Source organism: Clytia hemisphaerica, unplaced genomic scaffold, assembly GCF_902728285.1.
Source record: "Clytia hemisphaerica strain Z4C2 unplaced genomic scaffold, Clytia hemisphaerica genome assembly, whole genome shotgun sequence".
Taxonomy (NCBI): Eukaryota; Metazoa; Cnidaria; class Hydrozoa; order Leptothecata; family Clytiidae; genus Clytia; species Clytia hemisphaerica.
In genome coordinates this window covers 1464588-1481973 of record NW_027104356.1, presented here as the reverse complement: position 1 = coordinate 1481973, position 17386 = coordinate 1464588, and the positions used below count along the sequence as shown (strand labels likewise).

Sequence of the window (17386 nt, the reverse complement as noted above, 5' to 3'; positions counted from 1 at the left end):
CAAGCTTTTGAGACACCTCCGCATCAAAGTTAAGGTTAAGATCAAAAGAACTATCAATATACACAAGACAATACAACCGGTGCGTCTGTCCTCTTCGCCGTGCCCCAATTACAAATACAATGAGTACAGACAATACGATTTTCTACAAAATGTCTACCATTTTGAATTTTTTATTTTGAAAACGTCGGTATTTGTAAAGCACGTAATAAAAGAGGATTTCCAATTAGAACAGGAAACTCACAATGTACGTCATAAGATATCATTTTTTACCCAAGGAAATTTTTCATAAACGGAAAAAATTGTTTGGTAAGTATTTTATTGGATACATAAATTACGATATAATCTTTGTCAGCCGCTAATTAAGGGTATAACTAGCTTCAAGGTCAGAACGGGTGGGGTTTATATTGTATTCTTGGCGCTGAGAAAACGGAACTTGAAACAAACTCAAAAGTACCGACTTTACGATCATAAATCACCTAACTACCCCATTGCGGTTTGTAATTTTCTAATAAACACAAAAATTTCCGATAATGATATAACTATAAGGTTTAAGAATTGCATAAAATATCATTTTAATTAAAGACAGTTTTGATAAAGAAGAAGTGTAAACATCTGAGGGTTTGAGGGTGGTCGATAAATTCCATTTTATTACAGCATTTCAGTGCCCTAGCTTTCCCCTTCTTGTAGATTACGAAAGCCAAATGCTCTCTTTTTAGTCTCAAATTGCCATGTAATTTTGGCGAGCAACAAAAAACATGAGAAATTGAGTTCCGACGAGAACTTATTTTGACTTGCGACGCTAGTTTTTAATTTTGACGGAAAAGCAGGGTAATTTGGTTGCCTTTTTGCCTAAACCTTAGCTTTTTAGAAATCATTAGGAGATTTCATAGAAGATGATTACGATACTTAATTTTTGGTGAGAGCTTATTTTGGCACTACAGCAATTTTTTCAATTTTGGCGAATTTTTCCAGAGGGACTTATTCCACAGTTGTCATAGTTTAAAAAGACCATTTCTCTAATTTTCAAAAAGTATCAAAAAATTGTAGCAAAAAAACAACAGAAGGGCCATTCTGAGAAATTGCCAACCACGATTAGAGATGGTCCAATTTAACCGCCTTTATGGGTTCTATGAATGGTGCATGGGTCGCATTGAATAGAGTCTGGTTTTTGCAAAAAAAGAGATTGTTGTTTTTCCACCCAAAATTCAAAATGTACTCATATTTTTCTTAGATCGAAATTCAAAGTCCCAAGCTATTTTTTCCACTAAAGTCGGGCAAAATATACCTAAATGTTGTAGCTTATAAAAAAAAATCTAATTCCATGCGATTAAAAATCACCGAAATTTAATTCTGAGAAAAGTTGAAAGAGTTGATTCGCAAATCTTTATCCTCCTGGGTGTCTGCGAAAACTTTTACGAACCTACGAAATAATCTTAAGGGTTCTGACCATAGTGAATTTTTCATATTTGTCATGTACAAAATATAGATTTCTGCCTGATGTAGCCAACAAAACTATCATATGTTATACATTTTCTGCTAGGCCAACTATTCCTGAATTCCTGAAAGTTTAGAATACGCAATGAAAAAATTTAATGAAGAAGAAAATGAAGACTTTTACGAAGGGCAGTATTTCAACTTTGAAAACCTTATTTTTGACGAAGAACAAACGTTTTGAAATTTTTTTTGCGCCAGAAGGTGTATCTTTAACCAAACAAAACAACAGGTTTTCGGAAGATTTTGTAAAAGCTTCTTTGTCTCAAAATATTGAGAACACAAGTGATACTTTTATGGACCTACCTGGTTATGCCTTTAACACATATATAATTGATATCTACGTGATGTGACCATTAAATAATCATTCAGAACACAAATAGTGACGATCTATTAAAATTACTCGTTTGTTTCTCATAAAAAAACGTTTAGAAACCAAAATTTCATGTTCTTGAAATATTCTTTCATATTCAAGACTTCGTGAGCAAAAAAACATCTATCTCATCAAAAAATTGAGTAATTTGGCTAAGAACATTGACGTATGCTTATTAATAGTGATTCTTATAGATAAAGATGCGTTTTTTGAGCTGAAAAATTCTTTTTTTACAAAAGTCTGCTTGAGCCATCTTTTACCTACTTTCATGCAAAAAAAACAGAAAAAAACAATATTTCACAAAAAATGCACAAAGTGCAAAAAAAGCTTTTTTTGGCTGTGTTTTAACTGAAATTTACCCCAAAAATTTTTTTCCAAAAATCGAGCTCCGTCACATTCGAGGGTTTATAGTTATGCATCTTTGTGCAAAAAATCATAAAGAATGAAAGAGCAAATCTCGAGAAAAGCTAATACCTTAGTAATTGATAATTTGCTTATAAAAAAATATCCAAAATTTCATGTCAAAACACACACATTCATCAAAAGTAAGCCCTCATAAGCAAAAAAAGCATCTATCTCATAAAAAAATTGAGTAATTTAACTAAGAACATTGATGTATGCTTATTAATAGTAATTCTTATAGATAAACATGCGTTTTTTGAGCCAACAAAATTTTTTTGAAAAAATCAGCTTGAGCCATCTTTTACCTATGATGGTACCCTACTTTCATGCAAAAAAAATCAGAAAAAGTTAATGATCCAATTTTTCACAAAGTCCAAAAAACCCGTTTTTTAGCCGTGTTTTGGCCCAAATATGCCCCCAATTTTTTTTTTCTCGAAAATCGGGCTCCGTTACATTTTGCCCACCACCATTTTGCACCTTTGTACTAAAAATCAAAAGATTCCTATGATTCAATCCTGAGAAAAGTTGGTAACAGACGAACGAACGAACAAACAGGTTAATTTATAGGACCTCCACCGGGGTAGGTCCAAAAAACATTTTTTGTGAAAGAGGGTAAAAGAACATTCAGTTATATTAACGTTCTTTTAAAGGTTACAACGTCATTTTTGTAATTAAATTTCTTAATTAGTCTTGATAGAATAAATTACCAAACAACTTGCAAAGGCAATTTTTTGTTAAAAGTGTCAAGGAACCCAAAACAAAAGTTTTATCTTCAAATCTCTTAACAAATTTTCTGAATATGGTTAGAGCCCTTAAAAACTCGATTCGTGAAAAGTTCTTTAAATATTACAAAAGTATAGATTTGAAATTCTCTGTAGGTAATTTGACTTAAGAGGTTAAGACCAACTTATGATGTATCTGGGATTAAAATTTGCTGAGTTAGATTTATGGAAGCGGGTTGAAAAATCATTTCCGGAATGATTTATTTTGAAATCCTTAGAACTGAAATTTCTTGCGTATATCTTTCTTTAATGATAAATACTAAGGTTTGAGCCCGAGGTACTTAGGCAAAAATTGGTGCTGAGTATGTGCGGAAGAAAAGGTTCGGTTTTTTCACCTTACAAAGGTTCTCTAGGGGTTACAAAAATCAGAAGATTTTAAAGCAGTCTCTCTTAACGGTAAAAAAATCACAATTTTTAGGAAAATTGTAATTTAAAGTCCCTTTAAGTGTGGAAGAAAGAATGTCTCTCTAAAATTTGGTCTCTAAAGGTTAGTTTTAGGAGGTTCCGTCCAGACATACCCGTCTTCTGCCAACCCTAGTACCCCCTCCCAGCCGGGGGTTGAGATAATGAGCGAAACTAAGCGTAGTAGATATCTTCAATTACAGAGAAAATAAAATGATTTAGTTATTAACAGTTTGGGATAGTCGGCACTTTTAGCTTATTTTTTCTTATAAATTTTAACGGAGTAAAGATAAGAAAGTATTAGATAATGAGGTGCACTGTAAAAACCGTTACGTCTTAAAAAACAAATAATTTAAACCTAACTTCAAAAGGAAACCAAGTTAATGTTTTAGATAATCAAGATATCTGATTGATTGGAAAAAACTTCCAAATGTTGGCATCAAATCAATTACTCTATTACTTTACAGTAATAATTGCCGCTTTAAAATTATTTTAAGGAGATTCTCTGACTCAAACTTCAAACATGATTTAGCTAAGAGCTGTATTAGATAATTAATTTACGCAATCATGTATGCACGGATGGATGAACATAGTTCGGACCCCCCCTTTCTTAAGGGGGGGGGATGACACCTTCCGAAAAAATGAAGAACGGGGGTGTCAGAAATTTTCATGAATAAGGGGGGATAGCAAGGAAGGGGGGGGTTTAAGAGGGGGAGCTTACATATGTATTGTAAATTATTTTCAAGCACCGTTATGAAATTTGGTCTTCTTGATAGGAAGTTTTCTGTTAGAGTAGTCTGAGTCAAAAAGAAGAAAGAAGTTTATTATTTTGCTTTTTGCTTTCTGTCTCTAAAGATATTTCACATACATTTGTTTGCTATTTTTGTCCAAAATCTTTGGGGATAAGTATTTTTAAAGGTTGTGGGAGGGGTGATGAGAAACTCTGAAAGTTGGAACTATTTCGAAATGAAAATTGTAGTCACCTTTTTAAGCGTTGACGTAAACATTTCAATTAGAAAAAAAACAAATACCGTGGTATAAGTAGCCTGCAGGCAGGATAATGATCTAGTGTAATTTGTTAGCCATCAATTTTTGTTTTGAGCTTGTAGCAGATCTATAAAACCATAGATTCCTTTTTCGAAAAAAAAAAAAATTCAAAACCGGGGTGCGTATGCATTTTTATAGTTTGTTTGTGGAGTTGTGGATTTCTTTTGTTGTTTTACTATTCTATATACGTTTTTTATAAGAACAAACTATATGAGAACATAAGGCTTCGATAGCCAAAATGTTAAGAACAAGTTAAGAACATTTAAAGACTTTACGCACTCTAAACTACCGAATTTCTTAGGAAAATGGGCAAAAGTACTCAAAAAATGGCGAAAATAAGAATATGTTAAGAACTTTTTAGGCTTAGAATCCAAAAAGTTAAGAACGTCTCAAGGCTTCAGAAATTTTGGATTTTCTTATAAAAAACGTGTAGTATAAAATCAGTTGGACTGAATTGTCAATGTAATAAACAGCAAATCGTATATCTAGCCGTATACCAGACTGGGTATAATGGTTTTACAATTTAATCAAAGTCAAAATTAAATTGTTCATGGCAATAACACCACAAAGAAACTTGAAGTCCCTCCCATTGATTAAAGCTCTATTGTTAAAGTGGGACCATTTTAAATGCTTCCTATATCTAAAAAACTCTCTTTCGAAATATTTTCATATAATTAGTAGATGTCCCACAGTAATTTAAATAAGAGCTGTCAATTTTTAACTGACACACTACTGGGTTTGTAAAAGCCAAAACTCACTTTTCGAAAAGTACCAAATCAAAAAGAAAATCATAAAAAAAAGAATCATCTACTTTTTGTAACTTTATAGAAAATTACTTCAAAAATTGATTTGCCTAACGATTTCATGAATGTATAATTATCAATGACAAGGAAGACCTATTAAAACTGGAATTTCAACTCTATCTTAAACGAGTTTACCAAAGTGCCCATCTAAACACTTCACTAAGGGGAAATACCTCAATTTGTTACTTTTATCCTCAAATTGTAACATAGTTTCCTGGGTGGTTCAAAACCCTCTATAATAATCACCCCCCCCCCTAAAGACCAAACCCCCCTATACATAAATTTCTCAGACCCCCTCTTAAAAACCAAGGTCATGAAGCCTGGGATAAAATTTTGAATAATAAATTTAATTGGTTAAAAAGTTTGAAACCCCACTATATAACCAAACCCCCCACTAAAGGCCAAACTCCCCTATTAATTAAGGCTTTTTTGACCCCCCCCCCTTACAGGGTTGTCTGAGAATTTGAAGACCTCTAAATTTAGAGGGGAGGAAACTATGTGTATTATCCTGTTCTAATTTTCAAGACAAACTTTAGGTTATTTCTGGCTTGATACCTTTAACTTGCCCAAAATTCAAGATGAAGAATGTTTGTTCTTAGACTGATCATATCTTTTGGCATTTTTGAGCCTCGTTGTTCTTATAAAAATTGTTCTAATAAAAAGGGTATCTTTATTACAAAACTGAATTTAGTTGGTTAGAAATACACTTTTTCTTTATAAGAACCAATAAACTCCAAGGCTTGGTTGTTCTTATAATACCTCGTTTCGATTTGAGCATTAAATTGATCTCGTTCTATCATTATGTAATCTTGAGGTATTTTTAGTTAAACTACACGTTTTTTATAAGAACAAACTATATAAGAACATAAGGCTTCGATGGCCAAAAAGTTAAGAACATGCCTTGTGGACTATAAAACGGCCAATTTCTTAAGAAAATGGACAAAAATACTCACAAAATTGTGAAAATAAGAGCATGTTGAGAACATTTTCGGGGTTAAAACTCGAAAAGTTAAGAGCACCCAAAGGCTTCAAAAATTTTGGATGTTCTTATAAAAAAGCGTGTAGTTTGACCCTGTGTCAGTCTAAAAAACAGCTATCCCAGCTCAGCTTCGTTTTATTATTGTTTTCCATTTTTTTATAGGACTTTATATAGCCTCGTTGTTCTTAAAAATTGTATTAATAAAAAAGAGTGTATGAGACATTAATCTGCCATTGCAGCAAAATCAAATCAGTCAAGTTACCTCATTTTCTCGTAGTGTTTCCATCATTTTTCGTGATATTATAAATAAACAAGCAAAACAAGATGAACCACAAAAATAACACAGTATCCTCACAACTCACTGCCTTCTCAAATACGTACTCCTTCCACATCAAGAAAAAATTTTCTCACGAAGATTTTTTTCACACACTTAAAGAATCATGCAGCATGTGTATTCAAACAATGGTGAGAGATGAGTTGTATTGCATTTCTTGATTACGTGTTCAAACTTAAACATACTCAAAGTGAGTAGCGAACGAACAAACGTATAAATATATCACACACAAATAATATTAGATTATACGCTGAGACAAAGGGGGTGGTGCATAATTTTTATTTTTTTTTGTAGATTCATTGAAAGGGAATACGAGTTAAAAGAGGATTCCTGTAGTTGCTTTATTCATTATTTTCTTGGAATAATTTTTAAAAGGACTTTTGACCGTTTGTCCGGCTTGGACAAGAAATCAACAATCCTTAGTTACTGAATAAGTCCCAGCCAAAAATACGCTTTAAATTCAAATTTCCCTATAATACCACATGTGAACGCTTAGACCCTTTATTGAATCATCTGCTTACACTGTTGGTAACCTTTAAAAATTAATCTCATATATAATGAAATCTCAACAATATTAATAACCTTAACTTGTTTCCGAGCCTGCAGTTCCTTATTTCTCCAGAGAGTTTCAGCCTCAAAATTCCCTATTAAGTTCCTTATTTATTTACACGTTTTTTATAAGAACAAACTATGTAAGAACGTAAGACTTCAATGGCTAAAGTATTAAGAAAAAATAAAGAAAATTCTAAGGCTCTGCGAACTCCAAAACACCCAATGTCTTAGGAAGATGGACAAAAAAGCTCAGAAAATGGTGAAATTAAGAACATGTTAAGAACATTTTTAGGCCTATAACTCAAAAAGTCGAAGCTGGGTTGGTCTTAAAATTAGGTTAGGTTATGGAAAATATTTTTGGATCTCCAACATTCTAACAGAGACACAGACGAAAGTCAGAACAATGGGTCATCGCATAACATTAAAAATGATAATTGGCCTTACATCCATGGTAACTTGCAAAATTGTAAATCTGTGCAAGTTCAAGTTTGACTGTTTCTTAACTTGATTTCTTATTCTGAGCCAGAGCAGTTCCTTAACATTACCTTATTATATGGGCCATTTTAACCCTCAATTTCCTTATAAAAAACGTCTGGAATACCAAACCTAAAATACCTCATCTTGCTTTAGAAATAAGAATATGATATATCCTCTACCCCCATATTCAATTTTTTTCTGGAAAAGCCCAATGTATTAGAATTAAAACAAGAGCATACCTTGAAAGATCACACTCTAACTTGAACATGATTGCATCTGGGCCTAGAGAATCGAATGATAGCCAACAACTCACCAACTATGTTTTCTAAATAGAAAAATGTCTAGCTTTAATATTGAAAATAAATATTAAGTTCCTCCAGGGAGTTTGGGCAGTTTATCGGCCAACGGTGTGTGCAGAGACTCAGCTTACACTGTTTATATGATCAATTTCATCCCTGTGTAGGATAGACGTTATGAACAAATTATAACAAATGAAAATAGAAGGAGAGTAGTTGCCAAGTTAAAACAAGCTCATAGATCTCTATTGACTGTCCAACTACGTATTTTTTCCTACTACTATTTTTTGGTGGGCTCAAATAAAATAAAATGTGCTGTCTAAAAAATCTAAAGACACCCATTTTTTCTCTTTTTATCATTCTCTTTATATCTTTAATATATCTAGACCTTTTGTAAGTTGCGATACAACTTTGAATACAGAAATCAGCAATGGTGACTTGAAAAAAGTATTAATACATTATCTTAGCATCAGGATAACCTAAGAGCATATCAATTTCTTATCACTTAATTTTCGTCTGTATTGGTTGATAGGATTATGTAATGTTTTTGGATTCATAGACCTATAGGAGAACACGAAAGAATAATTCATCTGCTTGTATTGGGCTGAGAATAACAAGTAATATATGCTGAAGTAATTCGTTATTCAATAGACTGTTGCATTGGCCTAAAGGTCTCTAGTAATTCTATCAAAATGATCTATCAAAATGATCTATCAAATAACTGATTACAAAAGCATAACTCTTTTTAAATAATAACGTCATCTAATTATTGATTTGTCCTTTATTTTACAATGTAGCCGTACAATTGCTTGGATTACGTTTGATTGTATTCAATTATATTTTGGATTACATTTGATTGATTCAATGTTCAAGAGTTCTTGCAATAGTTTATTGTTCAACTTGGAGAGGGAATGTTTGTAAACACAGAATTTTTTTTCATAACAGTTATTTGGGGGGGGGTTGGATTTAGGCAGGGCTGTCGGATTTACGAGAGAATCCATTCTCGTACGGTGCTTACCGTGAGTGGTCCTAAATCCGACAGCCCTGCCTAAATCCGACCCTCCCCCCAAATAACTGTTTTGAAAAAAAATTCTATGTCTACAAACATTCCCTCTCCAAGTTGAACAATAAACTATTGCAAGAACTCTTGAAACAAAACATCTAACAATATGACTATAATGTCAAGATGTCAATCAATGTGATCAAAAACGTGTGAGTTTTAAAAGTAATTACCTCTATTATTCTGAGTCCGTTGCTTGTGTTTAACGTTAACAATTCGGACAATTTTGTAATAAAGAATTATTGTTATTGAGTTCAGTGTATCAAATTTCTCAGTTTGGTTGACACTGTGGTATCTTCGTTGCGTCACAGCAAAAGGTTTGTTTTTATTTTAGTTTGTATCTTTGAAAGACCCCATCAGATTTAGGACCACTTACGATATGTGCTTGCTCTTCTCTGATCTAATGATGGCGTATTGGCGCAACCTACCCTAGGAGCTCTAAAGGAGTGAACCAGTAATTTTTTGGGAGAACGTGATGATTTATCCTATTGTTCTGCATGTTAAATTACTCCCGATATTCGGGCGGGAATAAATCTGTTCTGTATTACAAAAATAAAACCCTAACAAAACTTGTTTATAGGTAAAATCTAACCCCCCACTGGTTTTACTTGCATCCACTGAAGTGTGGAGCAATCGTTTATACCACAGAACAGATTGTTGTGTGTTGCACTCCCCTAAAGGCAGGAGTATTCAATTGCAATCGAACTTATAGAACATCATCTTTATCAAACTAATCAAACATCAATTAAATGTACTTGACAATCAATCGAACCAATCAAACATAATCGACTTAGGAACACACAATCGAATATTACCCAGGCCAGGGCCAGAAGGACCCTGCCGACACACCGGACTGTCCTGTGTATTTGTCCGGTGGCAAAAAGTATCCTTTCGCTACACCGGACGCAATAAGTCCGGTGTCAGTCCGATGTTACATACAGAGAATTTTGGACGCCGAACATTTATGAAACAAAAAATTAAGAAACAACGGATGCACCGGACTGGCCATATCCGGTGTGTTGATTGTCCGGTGGAAAAAAATATCCTTCTCCGACACTGGACATCCGACTTCCTCAAGTCCGGTGTAGAGATTATCCGGTCGTAAAAAAATTCTCATTTTACACCGGACTTTCGTGTGTCCGGGGTTCGTTAAGTCCGGTGCGTCGGCAGGGTCCTGGGCCAGGAGGCCAGGCACCAGGTAGGAATCAGCCACGTTCGATTGAGTTTGAAATTTGATTGCGTTCAATAATCCAATCGCAATTATCTGATCCTGTTCCATTACATTCGATTGGTTAAATTGTGATTTTCGTTTGAACTTGTTCCATTAAAACCATCTGGGTTTGGTCTATCCATCAAAACGTTGATATGCGTGAGCAGCATCCCCCTGGGTGTCCTACAGAATATCTAAAAATGAATGCAATCAAATGGAATAAAAAAGGTTAAAGTACTAGTGTTTAATTTATACCTTGTCGTCCTTTCCTTATACCTATTGATTGCTTGCATAGTTAATAAAAAAACTTCCTTTCTGTCATTTCTCCATTTGCAAACCATGCTGTTTAAAAATTTCTGCCGCGTTTTTTCGAAAATTTCCCGCGAAATTGCTTCTCTTGTCTTGATGACCCATGTCGTATGGGCGTTAGGGCGCTAAAAGTGGGTGAAAGTCTCACGGTGAAGAGCGAGCAGTCCATCCAACAGGAGGAGAATTTACGCCATTCAACTTTAAAAATGGTAGACGTAATTGTGAAAGTCGCCCAAATTGCCAACAAATCTCTCATATAAATTTGCTCTCATGGTTTTATGACACTTTTTAACTTACATTTTATTTCAATTATTTCAACAAGGAAGCTTGATCTCTAATGTAATATCGCCCTTCCTTAGATCAAACCTAGAATCGCGGCGGAGAGACCTGGAATTACGGATGGTTAAATTCGTTTTTTTCAAAAAGTGTCGCCTCGTGCGTTTAGATATACCAATTCTTAAAAGCTACGGAGATAATACACGTGGTTACCGTTACTAGATAAGCCTTGTTTTTATCTCCTTAAGGTTTAAATTAGGAAATCTAAAGAAGAGATAGGAAAATCAGCGCGGGCTGGAAGCGTTCAAGAAGCGTTCAAATGGCGCTCATTTTTCAAGAAGTCATTGCATTGACTCGAGCTTAGGGCTTTCGAACTTTTCCAAATTCGAATGTTGACTAAAAACAACAAACAAACATTTATTGTTGTTTTGAAAAGAGATGAAAAGAAACGAAGAAAGCAGCTGAACTTGTGGAATGAGTAGAAAGAAGATGGAACTTTTATTCTTTCATCGACAGGCAAGGCTCAACAGAGTTGTTGCTTCATTGCAAGAAGAGGATCTAAGCTGAAGAAATGAACTGTATACATATGGTGGGAAAGCCATTCCTTTTGGTTTAGATTGAATCTTGGAGGAATCTTGGTGGTAGTATGTTGAAGTGAGCACTGGACTTTTTGTATATTTTGAATTGATGGGAACAAAAATATTTTGTGCTTTTGGATATGGCTAACCTGGAAGAATTTATTCCTCCCCTTATTCAGTGGAAGGAGAAATGTTTGTTTGTCGTTGTTTATGAAATTTTGGTTTGACCGCCGACCCTCGATGATGTGGAATCTTTGGTTGTTGTTTGTTGTTTATGAATACGCATCGATGGTCAGAGATATAGAACATTGACATGTGACTGTATTATAAAGGATTTTATTGTTGGTAATGGTAATTAATGGTAATGGCTTGTAAAATGTCGAAATACAACGACAAAACATGACATTATGTTTATGGATGCATTTTAACTGTTTTAAATTCCTGTGCTACAGCCGAGGAAAAAATCACAGATTTTTTACTTTTTATGTGAAGAGTTTGCTCCTGTTTGTCAACAACTCGAGTAAGAGGGTAAAAGACTGCCAAGTACTTGCCTCCAGCAAACTTAAGATAAGAGTTTCCCAACTTTGAAAAAAATCACAGTCAGTAAAATTTAGAGGTTTTACTTAGTAGAATCGTTAAAGAATACTTTCAATATCTCAGTTTTTTATCTGGTTTTCTCTATTTTTATCTCAGAATTTTACAGCGCTAATAGTTTAGATATAATTTGAGAACTTTGTTAAATTTCTCAGAATTTACGATGCAATGATACAATATTCCTAATTAATATGGTTATTGAATTTTGAAACTACATAAGTCAACTTATTTCTATTAAATTCTAGTCTTGAAATCCTCTGTATTTCACATCCCTGTCTCAATAAACCGAGTGATGTTTAAAGCCTGTTTAACTTTTTTTGATTCTCTGGTCTCTTTGCAAGGAAGACCTTTTGAAGAGGCTAGAGAAGTATTTTCCCTCCCGGGACGAAATTTTTGCCAAGTTTTCCAGCGGGTCTATGACACACGGGTGTCGAATGTTATTTTTATTCGAACGTTCGAAATTTAAAATTAGAAAGACTCGAACGTTCGATTTTGAACGCAAAGAGTTCGAAACCGGAAGTAAAACGAGTCTAAAACAAAAACTAAGAAATAAAAATACTCAAGACTCAGGGCGGACAAATGATTATTGAACTTTTCACAACGATTCATGAAAAAGATCATATAATTTTCCTCAAATCCGCTGAAGTAAACGTCGTAAGTTTGTACGCCTGAAGTGTTTTAGTGTATCTCTAAAGAGGCTTGATCTTCCTGAACCTGAGCAGTTATGTCGGGGTTTCGCGGCCGGGGTTTACATTTACGAATTGATTATGAATCTATTTTAACTTGCAATTTCTAGTGTGTGATCCTATAAATATTTTGCTTGCAACTTGCGAATCGAGTGACTTGCCTGGATCGCTTCGCAATTCTTATACATAAAAGGGGTTGCGGAACGACCGTTCCGTTTTCGCAAAGCGAAGAAATATCGACACTAACAAATTATTTTTATAAGTCAAACTTTTATTGATAATGTTTTCCAACCCAACTCTTTCTTTTTTATAAGAATTTTATAAGAACAATACGAGGCTCAAAAATTAAATACGCCGGGTTTTGAGCAATTCAAAAACAATTTCAGGCTCAAAGTGCAAAAAAGGACAGCCAAACCTTTAAAAAAATTTACTGGTTCTTATAAAAAATAGTGCAAGTGACAAAAAAGAACACACATGTTTATTTCTTGTGCAATGGCTGAATGACCAACAACAAAGATATTACATTAGGCTTTAGGCTGGTAGTTTATCTGAATAAATTGAAAGACTTTTATCCCATCTTTTTGAGAGTTTTTGAAACAATTACTTAGCTCTCTATAAAAATTTTACAAAGACAAATTTATCAACAATTCAAAAATTATATTATACATTTCCCTTCAAAATTTAAAAGAAAATAGTGCGTAGTTTGAAAGATGATCTTGAGCTTTTCAGCCATTAGAACCTAGTATACAATCTCTCAAAATGTGCTACCTCTTTATGATATCATTCACTTCAAATGTAGCATCAATTTTGCGAAAAGGAATCAGCAGCCTAGCAATAATTTCCAGTAACTTATCAAGACTACAGTAGTGAGATTTTTTTGCGTGATGAAATTTTTTCTTTTTGTGAGTCTATTTTTGCGATATTGTGTGTTCGGCAAAAAGATGTTCCCAATGTTTCATTTATAAAATCAATCCAAACCAGTCAAAACTAATTTTTTTCAAGAACCTTGCCTTGGCCTTTGCAGAATAAAATTCAAAAACTTCTATAATTCATATATATATATAAGTATATTAAAGTAATGCCATTACTATTTATTAGGCGGTAATAATAACAAGCCTTATCTACAATCTCATGTCAAAGAGTTTATGAAAATATAAGTTGATTCGCCGGTAAAAACACTTTTTTGTGAAAGATATCTTGTTTGAAAATATATTCATGTAAAGAGGCTTGATCTTCCTGAACCTGAGCAGTTATGTCGGGGTTTCGCGGCCGGGGTTTACATTTACGAATTGATTATGAATCTATTTTAACTTGCAATTTCTAGTGTGTGATCCTATAAATATTTTGCTTGCAACTTGCGAATCGAGTGACTTGCCTGGATCGCTTCGCAATTCTTATACATAAAAGGGGTTGCGGAACGACCGTTCCGTTTTCGCAAAGCGAAGAAATATCGACACTAACAAATTATTTTTATAAGTCAAACTTTTATTGATAATGATAATTTTTTTGCGTGATGAAATTTTTTCTTTTTGTGAGTCTATTTTTGCGATATTGTGTGTTCGGCAAAAAGATGTTCCCAATGTTTCATTTATAAAATCAATCCAAACCAGTCAAAACTAATTTTTTCAAGAACCTTGCCTTGGCCTTTGCAGAATAAAATTCAAAAACTTCTATAAATTCATATATATATATAAGTATATTAAAGTAATGCCATTACTATTTATTAGGCGGTAATAATAACAAGCCTTATCTACAATCTCATGTCAAAGAGTTTATGAAAATATAAGTTGATTCGCCGGTAAAAACACTTTTTTGTGAAAGATATCTTGTTTGAAAATATATTCATGTAAAGAGGCTTGATCTTCCTGAACCTGAGCAGTTATGTCGGGGTTTCGCGGCCGGGGTTTACATTTACGAATTGATTATGAATCTATTTTAACTTGCAATTTCTCTAGTGTGTGATCCTATAAATATTTTGCTTGCAACTTGCGAATCGAGTGACTTGCCTGGATCGCTTCGCAATTCTTATACATAAAAGGGGTTGCGGAACGACCGTTCCGTTTTCGCAAAGCGAAGAAATATCGACACTAACAAATTATTTTTATAAGTCAAACTTTTATTGATAATGTTTTCCAACCCAACTCTTTCTTTTTTATAAGAATTTTATAAGAACAATACGAGGCTCAAAAATTAAATACGCCGGGTTTTGAGCAATTCAAAAACAATTTCAGGCTCAAAGTGCAAAAAAGGACAGCCAAACCTTTAAAAAAATTTACTGGTTCTTATAAAAAATAGTGCAAGTGACAAAAAAGAACACACATGTTTATTTCTTGTGCAATGGCTGAATGACCAACAACAAAGATATTACATTAGGCTTTAGGCTGGTAGTTTATCTGAATAAATTGAAAGACTTTTATCCCATCTTTTTGAGAGTTTTTGAAACAATTACTTAGCTCTCTATAAAAATTTTACAAAGACAAATTTATCAACAATTCAAAAATTATATTATACATTTCCCTTCAAAATTTAAAAGAAAATAGTGCGTAGTTTGAAAGATGATCTTGAGCTTTTCAGCCATTAGAACCTAGTATACAATCTCTCAAAATGTGCTACCTCTTTATGATATCATTCACTTCAAATGTAGCATCAATTTTGCGAAAAGGAATCAGCAGCCTAGCAATAATTTCCAGTAACTTATCAAGACTACAGTAGTGAGATTTTTTTGCGTGATGAAATTTTTTCTTTTTGTGAGTCTATTTTTGCGATATTGTGTGTTCGGCAAAAAGATGTTCCCAATGTTTCATTTATAAAATCAATCCAAACCAGTCAAAACTAATTTTTTCAAGAACCTTGCCTTGGCCTTTGCAGAATAAAATTCAAAAACTTCTATAATTCATATATATATATAAGTATATTAAAGTAATGCCATTACTATTTATTAGGCGGTAATAATAACAAGCCTTATCTACAATCTCATGTCAAAGAGTTTATGAAAATATAAGTTGATTCGCCGGTAAAAACACTTTTTTGTGAAAGATATCTTGTTTGAAAATATATTCGAGCTAGCATCAAAAGTAACATATAGGTACTTTTATCATTTAATTGTCTTTTGGTGGGCTAAAGCCATCAATCATGCTTTTGTTATCACTTTATCGTACAAATATAAATCGGCATTATTCTAATTGATGATGATCAAGCTCCAATGTTATGTGAAACAAAAATCTCTCGAGAGTCAGCAAGTGATAATGGAATCAACAATCAATCAAGCCAAATCAAAACAATTCCATTATCGAATAAATATTGAAGAAATCTTCAATGACGAAAATAGCAACTAGTAATTATCATTTTGATTCAGCTTTCCAGTACAGTCTTCTCTTTTGTCTCGTAAACATTGCACGGAATAACATGGAACTGGCACAATTTATATTCAGCAGGACCATTTTATTATTCTCCATCAATCATAATATCTGTTCATACAGTCATAATGCTATGTATATTTTGGTTTTATGCTGCTTCTTTGTTGTGCACGTTCACCCACCAAAACTCTGAAACACTGCTGATTCAGCCAGTCGGCCGATCGGTAGTTAAAAGTCACCCATCACATCAATCAAGCTCCTTCACCTGAACCCTGAAGCTGAAGACAGAAGAGATGAAAATAATTATAGTTAGAGTAAAATGAAATAAACACACGACCCATATGAATAAAAATAAGCCTGTGGAAAAAAAACATGGCCATATGATATCCATGTCATGAAACACATGGCCGAGAAAAAAACATTTTGTTTTGTGAGATGGAAATTCAATTTACAGATACAAAAAAGTCAACACAAAGAAAAAGTACTAATGTAACATTCCAAAGGTAGTTGAAACTATAAAGGTGAAAAAAATTGAAGATTTACCTTTCAATGGGCTATAATCAGTCCAAAAGTTAATGCATGCACCTCAAAAACCGAAGAGATTCGTTGGTTTTCAGGGCCATCTTTGTTGTTTTGAAAATGAAACGCAGAAAAAATGACTGGGCCCAGACATCTGGAACAAGCGGGAAAAAAGCAAAGGAGATAAAGCTTTGACACTCTTACTATTAATTGTACAAAAGTTGCAATTTTAATCAAAAGTCTTACTTTATAATACTTTTGATATCAATCATATTCTATTGCAATAAATATTTTTACAAAACAGATACTTTTAATAGTGCTACAGAAAATTGATCCCATCCAACACGAAGCAAAGTCGATATGTCACCCTACGATTTTTTTTGAAATTTTCGTACATATAACATATACAAATTTTTTACGCCACACGCCCAGATCTAGAGAAAGGATGCTACACTCCCTATTCGGGCGCTTCGCGCCCTCAAAACGGTCGTTCCGCAACAAGGAAGCTTGATCTCTAATGTCTAGCCATATGATAGAGGTATTATGCTTTTAATCATTTTTTACGATTTTTTTCCACACTTCAAATCTGTACATAAGAAGGTTTTTTTTTCGGCAGGTTCAAAATGCATAAAACATGCATATTGCATAATGCATAATGCATAATATTTGAAAAATGTCAATTTTAGAGTCTACAATAAGGAGAATTTGAAAGATGTTACTTTCAACAAAACAAATATACAATTTTCTACCAGAAAATAAAGGGTGGTAGAAAGCTGTAAATCTGTATTTTAGATGATGAAGAAAATCCATGATCCACTGAAAATGCTTGTCGCCATTTTGATTTTCATAGTTGTATTTTA

The 17386-nt window shown here is 33.5% G+C and overlaps 1 protein-coding gene across 1 annotated transcript in view; it reads right to left on the bottom strand.

Annotated features, from left to right (window-relative positions):
* LOC136818254 (uncharacterized) overlaps positions 1 to 6688 on the bottom strand; it is a 43497-nt gene extending 36809 nt beyond the window's left edge. Inside the window, exon 1 of the mRNA XM_067074628.1 lies at positions 6542 to 6688. Coding sequence (XP_066930729.1) covers positions 6542 to 6568 — 27 coding nt within the window. The 5' untranslated portion in view covers positions 6569 to 6688. The remainder of the gene's footprint in view (positions 1 to 6541) is intronic.
* Positions 6689 to 17386: the final 10698 nt, after the last annotated feature.